The sequence below is a fragment of the Thalassophryne amazonica genome, chromosome 5, assembly GCF_902500255.1.
Source record: "Thalassophryne amazonica chromosome 5, fThaAma1.1, whole genome shotgun sequence".
NCBI classification, from domain to species: domain Eukaryota; kingdom Metazoa; phylum Chordata; class Actinopteri; order Batrachoidiformes; family Batrachoididae; genus Thalassophryne; species Thalassophryne amazonica.
Genome location: NC_047107.1, coordinates 127,844,776 through 127,864,800, shown reverse-complemented (window position 1 = coordinate 127,864,800; position 20,025 = coordinate 127,844,776). Strand labels below are relative to the sequence as shown.

The 20,025-nt window shown below is 44.8% G+C and overlaps 2 protein-coding genes across 3 annotated transcripts in view; one reads left to right on the top strand and one right to left on the bottom strand.

Moving 5' to 3' along the window:
* Nucleotides 1-20,025, top strand: part of prdm6 (PR domain containing 6) — a 164,010-nt gene that overhangs the window by 73,119 nt on the left and 70,866 nt on the right. The gene's annotated exons all lie outside the window — the stretch shown is intronic.
* On the bottom strand, nt 56-12,879 carry LOC117511307 (GTPase IMAP family member 8-like). Its single transcript, XM_034171335.1, is given in 4 exon segments — nt 56-1,652; nt 1,655-2,281; nt 11,965-12,032; nt 12,672-12,879. Coding segments are annotated over 4 exon segments (2,157 nt in total). The 5' UTR covers nt 12,689-12,879; the 3' UTR covers nt 56-207.

The window sequence follows — 20,025 nt, the reverse complement described above, 5'->3', positions numbered from 1 at the left end:
CTTTCCATCCTTCTTCCTCTTGTGCTTTCTTCATTTCTTCTTCTCTCTTTCTGCATTCATTGGTTTCCTTTTCCCGCTCATATTCATCGCAGAGTACCTCGAGTTTCTGTCGTAGCTTCTCGTTCTCTTGCCTTCGGTTCTCCCACCATTGCTTCTGTTCCCTTTCCCACGCTTCGTATTCTTTTTGGGTCTCATCTTTATTCTTCTTCAGTTTTCTCTGGCTGCCGGATTTTCCGTCAAACTGGATCTCATTTGGTTCTCGATATCCTCCAGTTTCCTTTGCCACAGCAGCCGCGCCATCTCTTGCTGTTTGTTCTTGATTTCTTCCTCTTCTCGTCTTTTTTGCTCCTCTCTCTTCGTCTTCTCTTGCTCCTTCTTAATGTTTTCCTCCTTTTCACTGAATATGGCTGCTGCTTCTCTTTCTGCTTTTTCTTTTTGTTGGAAAAAGTTCTTAATCTGTTCATACACTTCCCTCTTCTCTGTTATCTCGTCATCGGTTTCCAGGATCCTTTGCGTTTGTTTTTGTATGGCTTCCTCCGCCTCCTGGAACATCTCGTTGATGTAGGGGCTGCCACCATTTTTCTTCACCATTGCATTAACTTTGTCCAGAAGGTCGCTGACTTGAGCCCGGTTTGTGGATTTGTTATTAAAGACGTGATATCTCATCCCGCAGTTAACGATCATATCTTTTAAGTCGTCGCTCTCTTGTATGTAGTCATCAATGCTTTTGGTATGAAGCTCGTCACCTCTGGTGAAGAGAATAATGATGAAGTCTTCTGATTTTTTGCCAAAGAAATCCTTGATCAAGTCAACAGTCTCTTTTTCCTCTTGGGTAAAACGGCCGATCATCAGCACCAGTAAGAAGACGTGAGGACCAGGAGCTATCATACTAATGCATTTTACCAGTTCTTCTCTAACTTGTTCGTTGGACTTCTTTGTGTCAAACAAACCGGGGGTGTCGACCACAATAACGGTTTGTCCGTTGATCTCTCCTGTTTGTTTCTGGCAAGCCATGGTCACAGAGTTTGCCGTTGTTTCAGAATAGAAGTGATTTTTGCCCAAAATCGTATTTCCGGTGGCGCTCTTCCCACTGCCCGTCTTCCCGACCAGCACTATCCGAAGGCATTCTTTACTCGGAGGCTCAGTCAGCAGGACCTTTTTTATTTGAGGGATGACAGACGCGTATAAGTTGCGGCTTCTTATCACGTCCACATCCTGTAAGACACGAGAGGCCTGCTGCTTGTCGTTGATGTTCAGGAACAAGAATCTACCTTCACAGGTGTCACACAGCTCCTGGGTGAAGGGCTCATTCTGAAAACTCACCACCTCCGGAGCCGCGAGGTCTGACTGCACAGTAAACAGAATCATGTTGAAGTCATTGAGTCGGAACCTGAATGTGTTCTGGATGATCTGTAACTCTTTTTTGTCTTCATAACTGAGGGGACCCATAGGTATGACCATAATGAATGCGCGTATACCGCTGGGGTCACGCAGGGAAATACTTATGAATGACTCTTCCTTTAGTTCCAGCTCAGGTTTTCTGTACAAAGGTGGCAGCTCGACCAAAGACACCCAGCGACCGTACACCTCCCCCTGAACTTTAATACATTCTGTCGAGTTAGCCGTTGGACCAATATTTTCTTCTCCTAAATGGCTTTGGCGGCTAAAGTCTTCCATGATTTGAACCTCCCACAAAGCACCAGTGTCATTGGCAGTTTGGAGAATGCAGGTGCTGACTTCACAGGACCTTCACCGTCAGTACAGTTTAGATGTCCTCCCCCGTTTTCAATCATCATCAGCTCGATTTTTTCCATTAATTCTCTATGCTCAGAATCATGGAGAATTTCTTTGTCGAGATCAATGTCGTGGTGCCTTTGCTTGCAGTCTTGGATGATTTGGTTGACTGAAGAATTATACGTCTTCCCGTTGCGTATTGTGATGACCATGGAAAAGTTAAAGACGCTTTGACCAAAAAATCCCAGGATGTTGAGCAACCTTTGTCTGTCGGCCTCACTGAAGTCTGAAGGACTCAACAAGAGCAGGAGAATATTTGGCCCAGGTGGGCAGGATGCGACACATTTCTTCATCTCATGCTTCACTTGTTCCATGGGGAAGCTGAAGACGTCCACCGTTTTCACGACTGTCAGTGACTTTCTGTTCCACTCGCCATGAGTGACCGCTCTTTTCTGAAATGAAAGATCCTTTTTTCCTGTGATGAAGTAACTCATTGTTGACTTTTCTTTCGCACTCTTTCCAAATAGCACAATGTTGAGCTGGGATGCTGCAAAAAGCAAAAACAAAAACTTGTTAAGTGTTATGACGTTATGAGCATAATGTCTTAAAGCTGATTCCACAGCGCTTCTTTTTTTTTTCTTCCACATTTTGTTATCTTACAGCCCTATTCCAAAATCAGTGAAATTCATTTTTTCCTCACACTTTTACACACAACACCTCATAAGAACAATGTGAAAAAACTTTTTTGAGATTTTTTGCAATATATATATATATATATATATATATATATATATATATATATATATATATATATATATATATATATATATATAAATGAAGCTCAAAATTGAGCTCAGGTGCCTCCTGTTTCCACTGATCCTCCTTGAGATGTTTTGCAGCTTAATTGGAGTCCACCTGGAGTAAATTCAGTTGATTGGACATTATTTGGAAAGACACACACCTGTCTACATATAAGGTCCCACAGTTGACAGTCAGAGCACAAACCAAGCATGAAGTCAAAGGAATTGTCTGTAGACCTCTGAGACAGGATTGTCTGGAGGCACAAATCTGGGGAAGGGTACAGAAACATTTCTGCTGCTTTCAAGGTCCCAATGAGCACAGTGGCCTCCATCATCTGTAAATGGAAGACGTTCAGCTCCACCAGGACTCTTCCTAGAGCTGGCTACCTGTCTAAACTGAGCGATCGGGGAGAAGGACCGTGGTTTATCGGTTTATCTTTATCAAAGATAACTTTTCAGTTATCTGATTATCTGTTATCAAAGTTAATTTTTTGGTTATCTGTGCCCACTACTGCTCTCAGACCAGGAGAAACAAAATTCTCTGGTCTGATGAGACAAAGATTGAACTCTTTGACGTCATGTTTGGAGGAAACCAGGCACCATCCCTACAGTGAAGCATGGTGGTGGCAGCATCATGCTGTGGGGATGTTTTTCAGCAGCAGGAACTGGGAGACTAGTCAGGATTGAGGGAAAGATGAATGCAGCAAAGCACAGACACATCCTGGTTGAAAACCTATGCACACAGCCAAGCTATCAAAGGAGTGGCTTCAGGACAACTCTGTGAATGTCCTTGAGTGGCCCAGCCAGAGTCCAGACCTGAATCTGATTGAACATCTCTGGAGAGGTCTGAAAATGGCTGTGAATCGATGCTCCCCATCCAACCTGATGGAGCTTGAGAGATGCTGCAAAGTGGAATGGACCAAACTACCCAAAGATAGGTGCACCAAGCTTGTGGCATCATATTCAAGAAGACGTGAGGCTGTAATTGCTGCCAAAGGTGCATCAACAAAGTATGTGGATGTACATGTGATTTCTTAGTTTTTTAACAATTTTTAATAATTTTGCAAAAATTTCAAACAAGTTTTTTTTTATGTTGTCATTATGAGGTGTTGTGAGTAGAATTTTGAGGGGGAAAATGAATTTATTCCATTTTGGTATAAAGCTTTACTATAATGTGGAAAAAGTTAAGTGCTGTGAATACTTTCTGGATGCACTTTACACCATTCAGACATTGTGACGAAATAGGATTTTTTTTTGTTTGTTTGTTTTTTGTCTGTGAGCACCAAGACCAAGCTTTGGAAATGAATATAACTGACAAGCTCACTTTATCCACACATGCCCATAATTTCCCTGGGATACATGGGATGTTGAGTTTATTTCCTGCTACAAGCTCAAAAATGTCCAGCAGGTGATATAGTAGAGTGCCTATATACAAAGAGTGGTGACAGCTAGCCATTTGAAGCCATATTATTTCTGAACTCCTTCCATTGGATTTATTGTTTATGTGTTCGTATATTATCATTACCGAGTCTGGATAATTTAGATCAAGAAAACTAATTTGAAAGCTTATTTACATAATATGACTTTTAGTGTGGATAAAAAAATCCCTGCATTTTTTTCTGGTTTGTTATTATCAGTGATGCCGGTAACGCGTTACTTAATCTGACCACTTTTTTTTTAGTAACGAGTAATCTAACGCGTTAATCTTTCCAAATCAGTAATCAGATTAAAGTTACTTCTCCAAGTCACTGTGTGTTACTATGTTTTTGCTTTGTGGGTCGATAGCAGCATTAAACTTGGTCCGTGGGCAGGAGTTCGGGGTTCGACTGAACTGCCCACTTTAAGTGAGCTGTGAGCTTTTAATCCGCGGTTTTCTGCAGCAGCTTGTCCTCACCTCTTTAAAGCCCGGTGACAACAGCACACCTGCACTGAGCTTTACAAAGATATTTTTATGCTTTTTCCTCCTTTATTTAGAATTCTGAGCTGAGCCGCTCCGTATCTGGTTGTTAAAAAACAGCTGATCCTCTTGTGACGCGTCAACAACTAACACTACTTTCCACTCAAATGCACCTAAACTCTCTTTCTGAGGACCACATGATGTGGAAAACGCAATAAAACTTTCTTACCTGTAAATCTGGTCATGTTTTCTGCATAAATAAATGTATCCTTGTTTGTGTTCAACCACCAAAGCAGGGACGAATCAGATGGAATGGGGGCGTGGGGAGGGATGTGCCCCTCCCCCCACAACACCCCTAGATTAAAGGTCCAGTTTTGAAGCCTTTTTTTAGTACAACTACTAATACTACTTATAATAATAATAATTTCAACAAGTAAAATGTTAGAGAGAATTTAAATGTTAGAAAAATGTTAGAAAGAATTTAATAGTTACATTTATAAACAATGTAGGTTCGAAATTGCAAGTTTTACTGTTACAGTGCTGTCAACAATTAAAAATGAGATCAAGAAAGAGGTCTTTATTTTACTTTTTATAAAACAAGTATTTATTTTCATTGAAGTCAAGAAAGGGTGACTATAAAGCGAGTTTTAGCAAAACAGGTATCATTGTCATTCTGTTTGCCATTTTTCCTCATGTACTTCGTAAAGTTAGTGAGAAATAAAAAAATTCAAAATCTAACAACACTGTTTTTGTAATCAGATAATACCTCTGAAGTGATTTACAAAACGTCTTACCGAGATGTTAGCGTGCTAACTATCGACGCAGCACCATCACTGTGAAAGATGCTGGAAACAAATCAAGTGAACATTAGGCCATCAAGCATGAAAAAAAAGACAGTGAAGTTTTCCCATCCTTTATAATCATCATCATTTAAATGTTGTGCACATTAACCACCAAAGTAACCATGAGCTGGCCACGCCCTGGGAACAAGCGACAAAACACCGACTGCTTGTGCCCTCAACTGGAGCGATATGACTGTAGGGTTAAAAGGTGAAAACATTTATTCCACTTTGCCTGTCGTGGCAATTCCTGTCCATTCGTCCATCCTAAGAAGGATATAATGTTCTGAAATCCTTGTATAGGTTGGCAATACACATATTAGCCATGGATGCTTAGGAGAAAAAAAGGACAGCAATGTGATTCATCTCAAATCAATCAACTTCAATCAACTTTTTTCTTATATAGCGCCAAATCACAACAAAACAGTTGCCTCCAAGGCGCTCCATATTGTAAGGCAAGGCCATACAATAATTATGAAAAACCCCAACGGTCAAAACGACCCCCTATGAGCAAGCACTTGGCCACAGTGGGAAGGAAAAACTCCCTTTTAACAGGAAGAAACCTCCAGCAGAACCAGGCTCAGGGAGGGGCAGTCTTCTGCTGAGACTGGTTGGGGCTGAGGGAAAGAACCAGGAAAAAGACATGCCGAGAAGGGGGGCAGAGATCGATCACTAATGATTAAATGCAGAGTGATGCATACGGCGCAAAAAGAGAAAGAAACAGTGCATCATGGGAACCCCCCCACAGTCTATGTCTAAAGCAACATAACCAAGGGATGGTCCAGGGTTATAACCAGGTCATCTATAATATTCAAGACAGCAAAGGTTACCCTGAACACCGTAGGCGTTTGGAAAACTAAGGGGAGGGGTCTGGGGGAATTGCCCCCCATGAAATTTTGAGAACATAAGCGCCCTGTGGTGCATTCTGGTGCATTCTTTGGACTAATTTGGACCTGAAACAGCTGTCAATTTCTCTTGTGATCTCATGCAGTATGGCACAACATGTGGCTTTTGAATGGCATGTTTTGCATCCTGTAGGAGCATGTACACAATATAACAACACAACAGTTTTACAAATATCCTTCCCATAAGTTTCCTTCCACTGTCGCCAAGTGCTTTAGGGGGTCGTTTTGACGTTGGGGTTTTTCCGTAATTATTGTATGGCATTGCCTTACAATTATAAAGCGCCTTGGGGCAACTGTTTGTTGTGATTTGGCGCTATATAAATAAAATTGATTTGATTTGATTTGAAATATAGCTACATCTTGATGAAACTTTATTTAGTTGGTTTTTGATGGGCTCAAGACGAGGCAATTAAAAATCATAACTCTCGACTAACATGTTATAATAACTTCATAACTGCTTCATATCATACTACCATATCATAATACTGAAGCTACTCGATTACTATTATTCATTCAATAATGCCAACCTTCTCCGGTAACTTTTAGACGATCGATTTCAAAGGGAATTGGGCATTTTACGGCAAAATATTAGTTCGTCAATTTGAAGAAAATAAAAAATAATGTTCCACCATTCTTTCAGACGGCAAGAATTACAAAAAGACGGAAAAACCGTCCAAAGACAGCGAAATAAACATCTCTGTCTTATCATATCATTGGAGTTGGGCCCATTTTACCAGAGTTATGGCCCTTGATTAACAAATCTAGACTCCATCAGTTTCATGAGTGGGGTGCCTGCATTCTGAAATCAACTCTTCCCCGTCTGTCCATCTGTCCATCCATCCGTTTTTTGCTTGTTAACACAATATCTCAAGAACCAGTTGACCAATTTCATTCATATTTAGTATAAGGGTGTACTTGGATGATCCCCTCACACTTTGTCTTACTGATTTGTGGGAACGGGGGGTGGGGGGTGGTGGGGTACATCATCTTCTGATGACTCTTGTTAAATACTGTTCAAATTCTGTTCATATAAATAAAACAAGGTTTAATTTCAAACTGCATAATGTGTTGTGTGGGCCGCCAGAAGAGGAGGTACTGCTGGCCCACCACCGAGGGCGCCCCTGCCTTAAGTGCTGGCTTCAGGCACGAGGGGGGCGCTGCCACCTTACAGGAACCGCCGAGGGTGACAGCTGTCACTCATCAACTAGACAGCTGTCACGATCATCTGCACTTCACCCGGATAAAAGCAGGATGACACCTCCACCACGTCGCCGAGATATCATACTTCTTGGAGGTAACTTCTCTGCCTACGTATTGTACTAATTGATTTCAAGAGCTACTTTGTTGCAGCTGTCTACCCAGAGGACCGGCGTGGGCCGCGACTGTTTCGTTCTACTTCCACCAGATAAGTGGTACTCAGACGCTGCCACGAGTGTTGTGTTAGAGGTGGAGGTGAATTCCCACCGTTGTGTTACGGGGTGTACACACACCCACACTTGACTGTCTTTGCTCTTCGCCAGCAGTACCAGATCCGACACGCTGAGACGGTGGCCACCTGGGGAATTCGGGACCTGGCGGCTCCAGTATTCTTCGGGTTCGGTGGCGGTGGAATCGTGTGGTTCCGGTTCATCTCCAGACGGACGTCTCCTATCGTCGAGCCTGCCCACACGACACCTTTATCCATTGACTTGTATTTATTCTATAATCTGCGTGTGTGGTTGTGACATTCACAACAGTAAAGTGTTCAAATTTAACTTCCCTCTATTGTCCGTTATGCAGTCGACTTCCGCATCATGGCTGCGAGGTCCGGCTGGAATAACGCTGCGCTCTGCGCCACCTTCGTAAACGGACCCTGTCGTCGGTCCTGAAGGAGCAACTGGTGGCCAAGGACGAACCGCGGGAATTAGATGGGCTTATCGACCTTGTTATACGGTTAGACAATCGGTTGGAGGAACGCCGTCGGGAACGAGACGAGGGGCGTGGCGGGCACGCGCCGTCCCTCTTCCTTACGGGTCCGAAAAAGGTCCGCCCTTCCCACGCTCCATGGCCTCTAGCCCCGTGTGGCTACAGCTCCCCCTGCTGACGAAGCTATGGACACGAGCAGGGCCACATTCAGACCACCGACTAGACAGAGAGGCTTCCCCGCGGGGCGCGTTTTGTTTGCGGCCTCAATTGAGCACCAATTGAGAGACTGACCCAATCGGGTTAAACACCAACGCCCGCCCCTAGAAACTGGGCTTAGGGTGGGCCAAGAAATTCACGTGGGACACACACATATTTCCACACGACTCCCAGTTACAATCCTTAGCGGGGATTTAACCCTTCAGGCCCCAGCACTGGTAGACACAGGGTCAGAAGGGAATCTGCTAGACAGCCGATGGGCCAGGAGGTAGGGCTCCCTCTGGTGGCGCTCCTTCGCCATTGCAGGTGCGAGCACTAGATGGCACCCTCCTCCCTTTAATCACACACAGGACACTACCAGTAACTCTGGTGGTTGTCAGGGAATCATCGGGAAGAGATAGAGTTTTTTGTGACCGCCTCTACCTCCCGTGTGATTCTGGGGTTCCCATGGATGCTAAAACACAATCCCTGGATTGATTGGCCGTCCGGGGTGGTGGTACAGTGGAGCGAGACCTGCCATCGGGTGTGTTTAGGATCCTCGGTCCCTCCCGGTTCCCAGGCTAAGGAGCAGGTCAAAGCCCCTCCCAATCGCGGCGGTGCCGGTTGAGTACCACGATGGTGCTGACGTTTTCAGCAAGGACGGGCACTCACCCTTCCCCGCACCGTCCGTTACGATTGCGCCATCGATTGATTCCAGGCGTGGAGTTCCCATCCAGGCAGGGCTGTACAACCTCTCACGACCCTGAGCGCGAATCGATGGAGACCTACATCCGGGACTCCTTAGCTTGCAGGGCTGATCCGAAACTCCACCTCCCTGATGGGAGCAGGTTTTCTTTTTGTGGGCAGAAAGATGGCGGTCTTGCCGTCCATGCATTGATTATCGGGGGCTGAATGAGATCATGGTTTCGCAACCGATACCCGTTGCCTTTGTTGGATTCGGTGTTCACCCCCCTGCATGGAGCCAAAATATTCACAAAGCTGGATCTTAGGAACGCATATCACTTAGTTCAAGTCCGGAAGGGAGACGAGTGGAAGACGGCCTTCAACACCCCGTTAGTCATTTGAGTACCTGGTCATGCCGTTCGGCCTCACTAATGCCCCCCGCGACGTTCCAAGCTTTGGTAATGACGTCTGCGGGACTTCTGCTGATTCGTCTTCGTGTATCTGGACGACTATACTATTTTTTCTCCGGACCCTGAGACTCATGTACGGCATGTACGTCAGGTCCCTGCAGCGGTGTTGGAGAACCAGCTGTTTGTGAAGGGCGAGAAGTATGAGTTTCACCGCACCTCTTTGTCCTTCTCATGGGTTTATCATCCCTCCAACTCCGTCGCCACCCGGATCCGGCCAAGGTCGCAGCGGTGAGAGACTGGCCCCAACCTACGAGCCGGAGGTAGCTGAAACAGTTCCTCGTCTTCGCAAATTTTTACAGGAGGTCATTAAGGGGTATAGTCAGGTAGTTCGCCCCCCTCCTGACAGCCCTGACCTCACCAAAAGTTCCCTTCACCTGGTCGGATCGGTTGCGATGCCGCGTTCAGGGAGTTGAAACAGCGCTTCTCGACTGCACCCGTCTTGGTGCAGCCAGATCCCAGTCGCCAGTTGTGGTTGAAGTGGACGCCTCTGACTCAGGGATAGGAGCCGTGCTATCCCAGTCGGAGCGGAGAGACCGATAAGGTTCTTCACCCGTGTGACTATTTCTCCCGCAGGTTGACCCCAGCAGAGCGGAACTATGACGTGGGCAATCGAGAACTCCTAGCGGGTGCATTTGTGAAAGAGGCTCTTGAGGAGTGGAGACACCTGCTGGAGGGAGCGTCAGTGCCTTTCACGGTTTTTACTGACCACCGGAACCTGGAGTATATCAGGACCGCCAGGCGACTGAACCCCAGGCAAGCCCGCTGGTCACTGTTCTTCAGCCGTTTTGACTTCCGGATCACCTACCGCCCCGGGACCAAAACCAGAGGTCGGATGCCTTGTCACAGGGTGCATGAAGTCCAAGACGAGCTGTCGGATCCACCGGAACCCATCGTACCGGAGTACACTATCGTGGCCACCCTTACCTGGGACGTGGGAGAAGACCGTCCGGGAGGCCCTGGCACGGCGCCCGGATCCCGGAACAGGGCCGAAGAATAGACTATACGTCCCACCAGAAGCCAGGGCTGCCGTCCTGGACTTCTGTCACGGGTCCAAGCTCTCCTGCCACCCAAGGGTGCGTAGGACCGTGGCAGTGGTCCGGCAGCGCTTCTGGTGGGCGTCCCTGGAGGCTGACGTCCGGGCTTACATCCAGGCCTGCACCACCTGCGCCAGGGGCAAGGCGGACCACCAAAAGGCACAGGGACTCCTTCAGCCGCTTCCTGTGCCTCATCACCCCTGGTCCCACATCAGTCTGGATTTCGTCACGGACCTCCCGCCGTCCCGGGGGCACACCACCATCCTCACGATAGTGGACCGGTTCTCCAAGGCGGCCCACTTCGTGGCCCTCCCGAAGCTCCCGTCGGCCAGGAGACAGCGGATCTCCTGGTCCACCATGTCGTACGTCTGCATGGGCTACCAACCGACATCGTCTCAGATAGTGGTCCCCAGTTTCCTCGCAGGTTTGGAAGAGTTTCTGCCGGGAGCTGGGGGCCACCGTGAGCCTCTGTCTGGGTATCCCCCTCAGACCAACGTACAGGATGAACGGGCTAATCAAGAGCTGGAGCAGGCCTTGTGATGTACTACATCGCACATCCGACGGCTTGGAGTGAACACCTGGACATGGATCGAGTATGCGCATAACAGACAAGTGTCCTCTGCCACCGGCCTCCCCGTCGAGGTGTGTCTGAGGTACCAGCCCCCTTTGTTTCCTGTGGTGGAGGGAGAGGTCGGTGTACCCTCGGTCCAGGCCCACCTGCGGAGATGCCGTCGGGTGTGGCGCACCGCCGTTCGGCCCTTGTTGAGGGCCCAAGACGAGGGCAAAGTCCCATGCAAACCGTCGACGGTCCCCGGCTCCCGCATATCAGCCCGGGCAGGAGGTATGGCTATCCACACGGGACATACCTCTCCAGGTGGCTTTCCCCAAACTAAAGGACCGATACATAGGGCCCTTCCAGATCCTCAAGGTCCTCAGTCAGTGAGGCTCCAACTCCCGGCCTCACTGCGGATCCATCCAGTCTTTCACGTGTCAAGGTTGAAACCATATCACACCTCACCCCTCTGTACACCCAGTTCCGGTTCATCTCCAGACGGACGTCTCCTATCGTCGAGCCTGCCCACATGACACCTTTATCCATTGACTTGTATTTATTCTATAATCTGCTGTGTGTGGTTGTGACATTCACAACAGTAAAGTGTTCAAATTTAACTCCCTCTATTGTCCATTCATTTGCGCCCCCTGTTGTGGGTCCGTGTCACTACACTTTCCCAACATTATGTCACATTATCTTGGTGAGAGCCCATTAGAAAAATAAAATGATCCAAAAATGACACAAAACAAATGTTTTATTTATGCTACGTGTTTCAGGGGGAAAAAGCATATCGGTCGGTATACCAGCATATTGGATTTGAGAATCATCAAAGATCTAAATCTGTATCGGTCTTATTAATCATGTACTGAAATGTACTGAAATGTAGTCATGCTCTGACACACCCAGTTCTATTGCTCCATCACTGATATGAAGTTTGACTGGTCTTACCAGATGCCGATGCTGCAGCGCCGGCACGCTGCAGATAACTCTTCGGGGGAAAACTTGCTCGCTGATCTCTGTTGGGTAAAAAAATGACACTAAACATACCACACAGACACACAGGTGGGTAAAATAAAATCCATAGGTGGAGGTCAGAGTCATTGTCCAGTGATGACTAACGGTACATTAATTAACCTGCAGTAATAAGCATTAACTAACAGTTAATGAAGAGTTTGTTAATGTGGTTAGGAGTTATTTAGCATTAAATTAACTGAGTTTGGGGCATTGTTTATTCACACTGTTTGTGAAATTTACAAAATTTTTAAATAATATTGAAGTAAGTTGTCCATCAGGGCAAAAGACACAACTGTTTTGGAAAAAGATGGAAAAACTTTAAAGTTGATTTAAGTTTTAAGCTGAAGAGATTTGAGAGCATGTGTACATATCTGTGCTGGCGTCGTTAAAACAAGGCATTTTTAAATGTCAGAAAGTCATGATTTTGCGAGCGTAGACCTCCCAGTATTAATGTAGAAACATTTTTGATTTTGAGAATTTTACGGTTCTTGACCTTTAAGATGCTAAACACACCTCGTACTTAAACCGCTGCTGCTTTGTAAGTGTTCATTAAGGTGCTGTTATAATGAGGTGTTACTGGCTGCCTCTTAAATAATCTGAGCCTGAACTTGTTCCGCTGAGACTGAACTTGTTCCGCTCACCTCAGGTTGTTCATCATGTTGCTCTTCTTTGTCTTTAGTGTCGCTGTAGATTTTCGGGCCGTTTAATGCTCGTCGTCACTGTGGCAGCTCAGCACCTCGACCTGAGGATCATCAGTACACGGCTTCACTTTGACTTCCTTTTACCACCGGTACACACCTGTATTTGTCTAAAAATGTGCTTCTGTACTCGTGGTGTACTCACAGAGTGATGTTAGGTTGTCATTCTATGGCAAAGCACGAAGCAGAAAGACGGCTTTAATAGGCAGGACAGGATGACATCACTCAGCAGCAAAACCGGAAAAAGAAAAACAGCAGCAGCAACTTCCAGTAAGCAGGTGCTCATTCTGATAGAATCCAGACAGAAGACATGAATTATGCCCACTCAGCATTGTAATTACAACAGCTCAGTTTGACTTAACTTAGCAGTGATTTATCCAACACTGAATTTTTTTTCTGGCAGTAAACCCTCTTCATGTGATTTGGAAAGACACACAACCTGTCTACATATAAGGTCCCACAGTGGACAGTCAGAGCACAAACCAAGCATGAAGTCAAGAAATTATCTAGAGACCTCTGAGACAGGATTGTATCAAAGCACAAATCTGGGGAAGGGAACAGAAACATTTCTGCTGCTTTGAAGGTGCCAATGCGCACAGTGGCCTCCATCATCTGTAAATGGAAGAAGTTCAGATCCACCAGGGCGCTTCCTAGAGCTGGTCCCCCATCTAAACTGAGCGATCAGGGGAGAAGGACCCTAGTCAGGGAGGTGACCAAGAACCTGATGGTCACTCTGTCAGAGCTCCAGCATTCCTCTGTGGAGGGAGGAGAACCTTCCAGAAGGTTGAGAGCTTGAGAGGTGCTGCAAAGAGGAATGGACCAAACTGCCCAAAGCTTGTGGCATCATATTCAAGAAGACTTGAGGCTGGAATTGCTGCCAAAGGTCCATCAACAAAGTATCGAACAAAGGATATGAATACATATCAGTACATGTGATTTCTTAGTTTTTTTATTTTTAATAAATTTGCAAAAATTTCAAAAATCAACTTTTTTCATCCTGTCAGCTTTTACATAATATATGAGAAACGTGTTATATCTGGCCAGAAACAAAGTGGTTTTGGAGCACCAGAGAGACCAGCCAGTGACGTCATAGTGCTGCTCTACTGTGATTGGCTTTCACACCCCCCCCCTCAAAAAAATGGATTTGCATGATTCGTAGCATAATAGGAAACAGAATGCGACTTTTTAACCTCTTAAAAAATGTCTTTGAATAGGTCAAGATTAGCCATCTTTGAACTGATCCAAGGTCTGTGTCCCAAGAATGTTCCCTGTGAATTTGTCGACTCTGTCAGTAATAGGACTGGACTTATTCTGAACACAGACAGACGGACGGATGCTGCCTTCGCAATACCTGATGGCCATATTTTGATGGCCTCAGGTAAAAAACATGCACAATATTTGTGGATCCTCCTTCAACTTGACTGATTCACAAACCTTTTGGGGGGTTTTAAGGGTCCACTCAGAAAAGTAGCCATGTCCACTTTAATCTGTCCCTGACAAGGACAAACATGGACAGACTGTGTTGAGGAGCAGCAGAGTTCAGCCCGTCTTTGGAATCGAAGTGCAGCTAATCCGCTTCACTGACACGCAGGAGCACAGTTTGAAATTCTTTGAAAAATGGGCGTGAATAATTGCATTTCCTGTCAAAAGCAGGAAAACCTGTCGGCTGCGCCGTGATACAACACCGAGCTGTGACTCATCTGTTTAGTGTCACAGCTTCTTTCTGCTTGTTGTTTTTCTTGTAAGTGCCTGAGGGATTAAAACCTGCACCACATGCTGCAGAATGCAGTTTGCTCCAGGTTTGAATCCCGGCCTTGTGAACCTTTGCTGCTTGTCGCTCCGTGTCTTTCATCACTTCCTGTCTTCTCTTTCAACTGTCATGAATAAACCCTGAAAACAAATGAAGAACAACAAAAACCCACAAAAACATCACAAAGTCATCTGACACAACCTGCTTGTGGTGGGGGGGGGGGTGCACGTTTAAACCGGCTGTACTTTCCGGAGTATAAGTCATAGGTTTTGTTGTTGTTTGTGTTTTTCCAGGAATCAATGTACTAAACAAAATAAACTCCAGATGTACAGAATAAATGCATCCGGCATGAAATTTGTGCCAAATCAGTGTACAGATTTGTATTGTATCCGCTGTGGCGACCCAAAGCAAAATATCAAGAAGCCAAAAGAATTGAGGGATCTGGATCAGGCCTGGCCGCAGACTGGTGGCTTCTTTTGCTGTGAGATATTTTTTAGGAATCTGGGTATGTTTGATTTATTCCCGCGCACCACACGCTGGAACCTGACGTTTTGTTTTGTTTTTTTCCTTTTTCTTTTCTTTGTGTGAAAACAGCAGAGATCAGAGAGCTGCCGATGGACCAGCCTGTCTGTCGGGGGTTTTATTTTTCATACCTGAGAGCTCGTTGGATGTTTGATTTATATCACGGCCCCTCCTCCACCCAACAGCGGGTGGGCATTAACACATAGATTTGTTTTAAATACACAGAGTCATCTCTCTTTTTATCCTGGGAGGTCAGTGGCTATGTTTGATTTATGGACTGGCCCCTCCAGGCTGTGTGTTCTCACGCGGGTGTGCCCCCCGCTCCCCCCACCAAGTGTGGAAAGAATTAATAAAACACACTTTCTGGAATCTTCAGCCGACTCTTTATTACATTATCAATCCTTCACAAGTAAAAGAGAAAATACACAATTTGAAAAAAATGTGTTACATAAACACTTTGTGTTCCATTAAAAACAAAAGAGGGTCAATTGAAAGGTGATCTGAACCCGACCCACAGGAGCAGGAGCAGGGATTCTGATCTAGTCCCAGTTTTTATTTACTCCATTAAAACAACATTCCTGTCCGAATCACCGGCGTCTAAAGCGATGATGTGCGACGCGGCGTTTTGTGTGTGTGGATGGCCGGCTTCTTAAAGGATCAGAGTCACTGGACAGTTGTCTCCTGAGCTGTGTCCCACCTCGGTTCAGTTACGTATCTCTTGGAGTTCAGTTAGAACAGTGACTCATATGGAGTACGTGGAGTATATGACAGTGTGGTTAGCAGTCTTCAAAAACTCTGAATGACCACATCACCAAGGCTACTGGTGAGGGAAGGCACCAAGATGTCCATGACAAATGACCTCCAAAACCAACAATAATAACTAGAGCACAAACCTCCGCCAACACTAGTTTCCAATTACACAAATTTTTACCTTGGAAAAAAAATTCAAGGTCAAAGTCCTGTTAGAAGTGGCTTTTTATAAAATAAAATATATAGAACAAAACAGTTTTTCAGTGTTAAAATCAAATATCCGCTAAATCCACAATACGGATCAAATCAAATCAAATCAATTTTATTTATAGCGCCAAATCACAACAAACAGTTGCCCCAAGGCACTTTATATTGTAAGGCAAGGCCACACAATAATTACAGAAAAACCCCAACGGTCAAAATGACCCCCTGTGAGCAAGCACTTGGCGACAGTGGGAAGGAAAAACTCCCTTTTAACAGGAAGAAACCTCCAGCAGAACCAGGCTCAGGGAGGGGCAGTCTTCTGCTGGGACTGGTTGGGGCTGAGGGAGAGAACCAGGAAAAAGACATGCTGTGGAGGGGAGCAGAGCTCAATCACTAATGATTAAATGCAGAGTGGTGCATACAGAGCAAAAGAGAAAGAAACATCTTTAGCAAAAAGGAAAGTTTTAAGCCTAATCTTAAAAGTAGAGAGGGTGTCTGTCTCCCTGATCTGAATTGGGAGCTGGTTCCACAGGAGAGGAGCCTGAAAGCTGAAGGCTCTGCCTCCCATTCTACTCTTACAAACCCTAGGAACTACAAGTAAGCCTGCAGTCTGAGAGCGAAGCGCTCTATTGGGGTGATATGGTACTATGAGGTCCCTAAGATAAGATGGGACCTGATTATTCAAAACCTTATAAGTAAGAAGAAGAATTTTAAATTCTATTCTGGAATTAACAGGAAGCCAATGAAGAGAGGCCAATATGGGTGAGATATGCTCTCTCCTTCTAGTCCCCGTCAGTACTCTAGCTGCAGCATTTTGAATTAACTGAAGGCTTTTCAGGGAACTTTTAGGACAACCTGATAATAATGAATTACAATAGTCCAGCCTAGAGGAAATAAATGCATGAATTAGTTTTTCAGCATCACTCTGAGACAAGACCTTTCTAATTTTAGAGATATTGTGCAAATGCAAAAAAGCAGTCCTACATATTTGTTTAATATGCGCATTGAAGTACATATCCTGATCAAAAATGACTCCAAGATTTCTCACAGTATTACTAGAGGTCAGGGTAATGCCATCCAGAGTAAGGATCTGGTTAGACACCATGTTTCTAAGATTTGTGAGGCCAAGTACAATAACTTCAGTTTTATCTGAATTTAAAAGCCTGAAATTAGAGGTCATCCATGTCTTTATGTCTGTAAGACATTCCTGCAGTTTAACTAATTGGTGTGTCCCCTCTGGCTTATGGATAGATAAAGCTGGGTATCATCTGCGTAACAATGAAAATTTAAGCAATGCTTTCTAATAATACTGCCTAAGGGAAGCATGTATAAAGTGAATAAAATCGGTCCTAGCACAGAACCTTGTGGAACTCCATAATTAACCTTAGTCCGTGAAGAAGACTCCCCATTTACATGAACAGATTGTAATTTATTAGATAAATATGATTCAAACCACTGCAGATCAGATGCGGATCAGATGTGGATCAAACTTAGTCTGTTTACTGAGAGTGTCATTCTGCACCTCACTGTCACAAATGATTGATTGAGGTACTTTTGATTTAGATATAATGTAAAATGTGCATTAAATGGGGGTTTCAATGTTAAATTTAAATGGCCACAAATTCTGTAATCTGGATCAGATCTGGATCAAACTTTGTCAGTCAATAAAGAAGACCATCCTACATATATGAAATCAAATATCATCAAATATGAAAGAAATGTAGTCTTTTTGACAGAGTTATTATTTTTTGAAAATTTGTTCAACGTTAAAAAATAGGGATTTTTCCTGACTTTGACCTATGACCTTGAGTTGAATCAGTTCTTAACTATCAAGATATGAATCTCCCGTTAAATTTCATAACGATAACAAACAAACAAACGGGTGAAAATATAACTTCCTTCTCCTTCCTCCTCCTGGTTTCCATCACTAGAAACACCACACAAACCTCTGTCCTTTCTTGGTGGCTTCCCCCACTAAACAGTAGATGGACTGCATTCACTGTTTAAAAGATACTAGTGAGGGAAGCCACCAAGATCCCAATGACAACTCCCCTGAAGAATCAGCATACAAACCTCTGTTCATCCTTGGTGGCTTCCCTCACTACTCTCTCCTTTAAATGGCATGTCTGTAGTGCTTTTTCATCTGAAACAGATTTTCAAAGTACTTTACAGTGATGATGATGCGCGCGCGCACCACACACACACACACGCACACACGCCTCATCACATGGTGCAGTGTTGTTTTTTTCCTCCTCCATCTCTGCCTTTTCTTTTGTCTTAAAACATTTCATCCATTTAATTTTCTTTCTTTTCATTTATTTTTGCTTTTTGATTTTCCTCTAACCTTCTTTTTTCCACCTACAAGCGACAGATAAAATTAAAACTGAGTAAAAGTAAGAACAGATCTAAAAAGCAAAAGGAAGTAAAGTCTGCAGAGGTGGAGGCACAGAAATCTTTTCTTAAGATGATGTAAAATTTGTAATATTTTGACAGAAGGCACATGGAAGAATTGAAGCATTTGTTAAAATTCCTCCCTGTTTTTTTAGAGGATTGTTTTTTACATATAAACAAAAAGGTCACCATTTTGGCCCTTCTCCTCTAACCAGGTCTACTTGAATTTATTCTTGACAGAATGTAACGCTTTAACTGTCTCCCTGCTACAGAACAATGTTTCCGACCATGATTCACTTCACTAGTTTCAACACGACTATGGGGTCTGTGAGATGAAATGGCTGGACACAAATGCTTGGTTCAAACACCAATGGGGTTCGTTCAAAAGGCAGAGCTCGGTACACAAAAAGGCAGTCAAAAATCAGCAACAGTAACAGAAACATTAGGCCAGTCCTGGTCCAAAAACAGGCAGGCCATTCAAAATACAAGGCAAACAAGACAAAACTCTAACGAAGGGCTGGAAATGAAGGCATAAAACACAACGATCTGGCAGGTGAAGAGTTAGAGAAGAGAAGCTTAAATACTGAGTGAAATGAGCAGGTGATGAGAAGCAGGTGTGAAGGAAAGATCCAGAGCAGGGCGTGGAAAGCAGAAGAAGGAAACCGCCCACCACCAAGCTCTGAAGTGACAGACAAATGGTAAATGGACTGCATTTATATAGTGCTTCTCCATCTGCAGATGCAATAATGTCTGACATTGACCCTGATGTCAGGGTGCTGTCATACAAGGCGCCCACTACACACTGGGAGCAACTAGGGGATTAAGGACCTTGCCCAAGGGCCCTTAGTGATTTTCCAGTCAGGGTGGGATTTGAACCCAGGATCCTCTGGTCTCAAGCCCAACACTTAACCACGAGACCATCACCTCCCCAACAGAGAAGAGAAAGCAGTGAAGGAAAAACCAAGCAGAGAAAAACATCAAATACAGATATCAAAAGTCCCAATCCTGACAACGACACGGTTGTTTTTGGAATGCTGTGGATTTCTCTTTAAAATTTGCAACATTTCTCATTGGCTGCTGCCTGTATGAGCAGCAGCTCTCGACAAATGGGATTGCGTGTTATATTTATTTTTCAGTCTTGGATGTTTGGAAGAAAAACGAAAACACAGACTTCATGTCCACTTTAACATCTTGTTGGAGACGTTTCGAATTGATTTTACAAACAATAGACTGTTTCGGGCCTGAAATCTGATCCAGACCGCACCAGAAAACAAAATAACCTGGAAAATGTTGCTACAGAAAGGGAAAAAGAAACTTCCGGGGATTCCCAGATGGCTCACATCACTGATACAAGCACTAGATACCACCTCATGATTACTAGCTGTCATCTTGTGTCCAACAAATATAATCATGTGGGCACCAGATACTAACTTGTTGAGCATCAGATAGAGGCTATAAAAACATCCATCCATCCATTTTATTCCGCTTCATCCGAGGTCAGGTCGCAGGAGCAGCAGCTCAAGCAAAGCCGCCCAGACCTCCCAATCCACACACACCTCTCCCAGTTCCTCCAGGGGAACCCCGAAGCGTTCCCAAGCCAGCTATGAGACGTATGCTGAATCTCAATTCTACCCCTCAGCCCTTCCCCTTACCCCTTCCCCTCCATTTTGCGCGGGCACG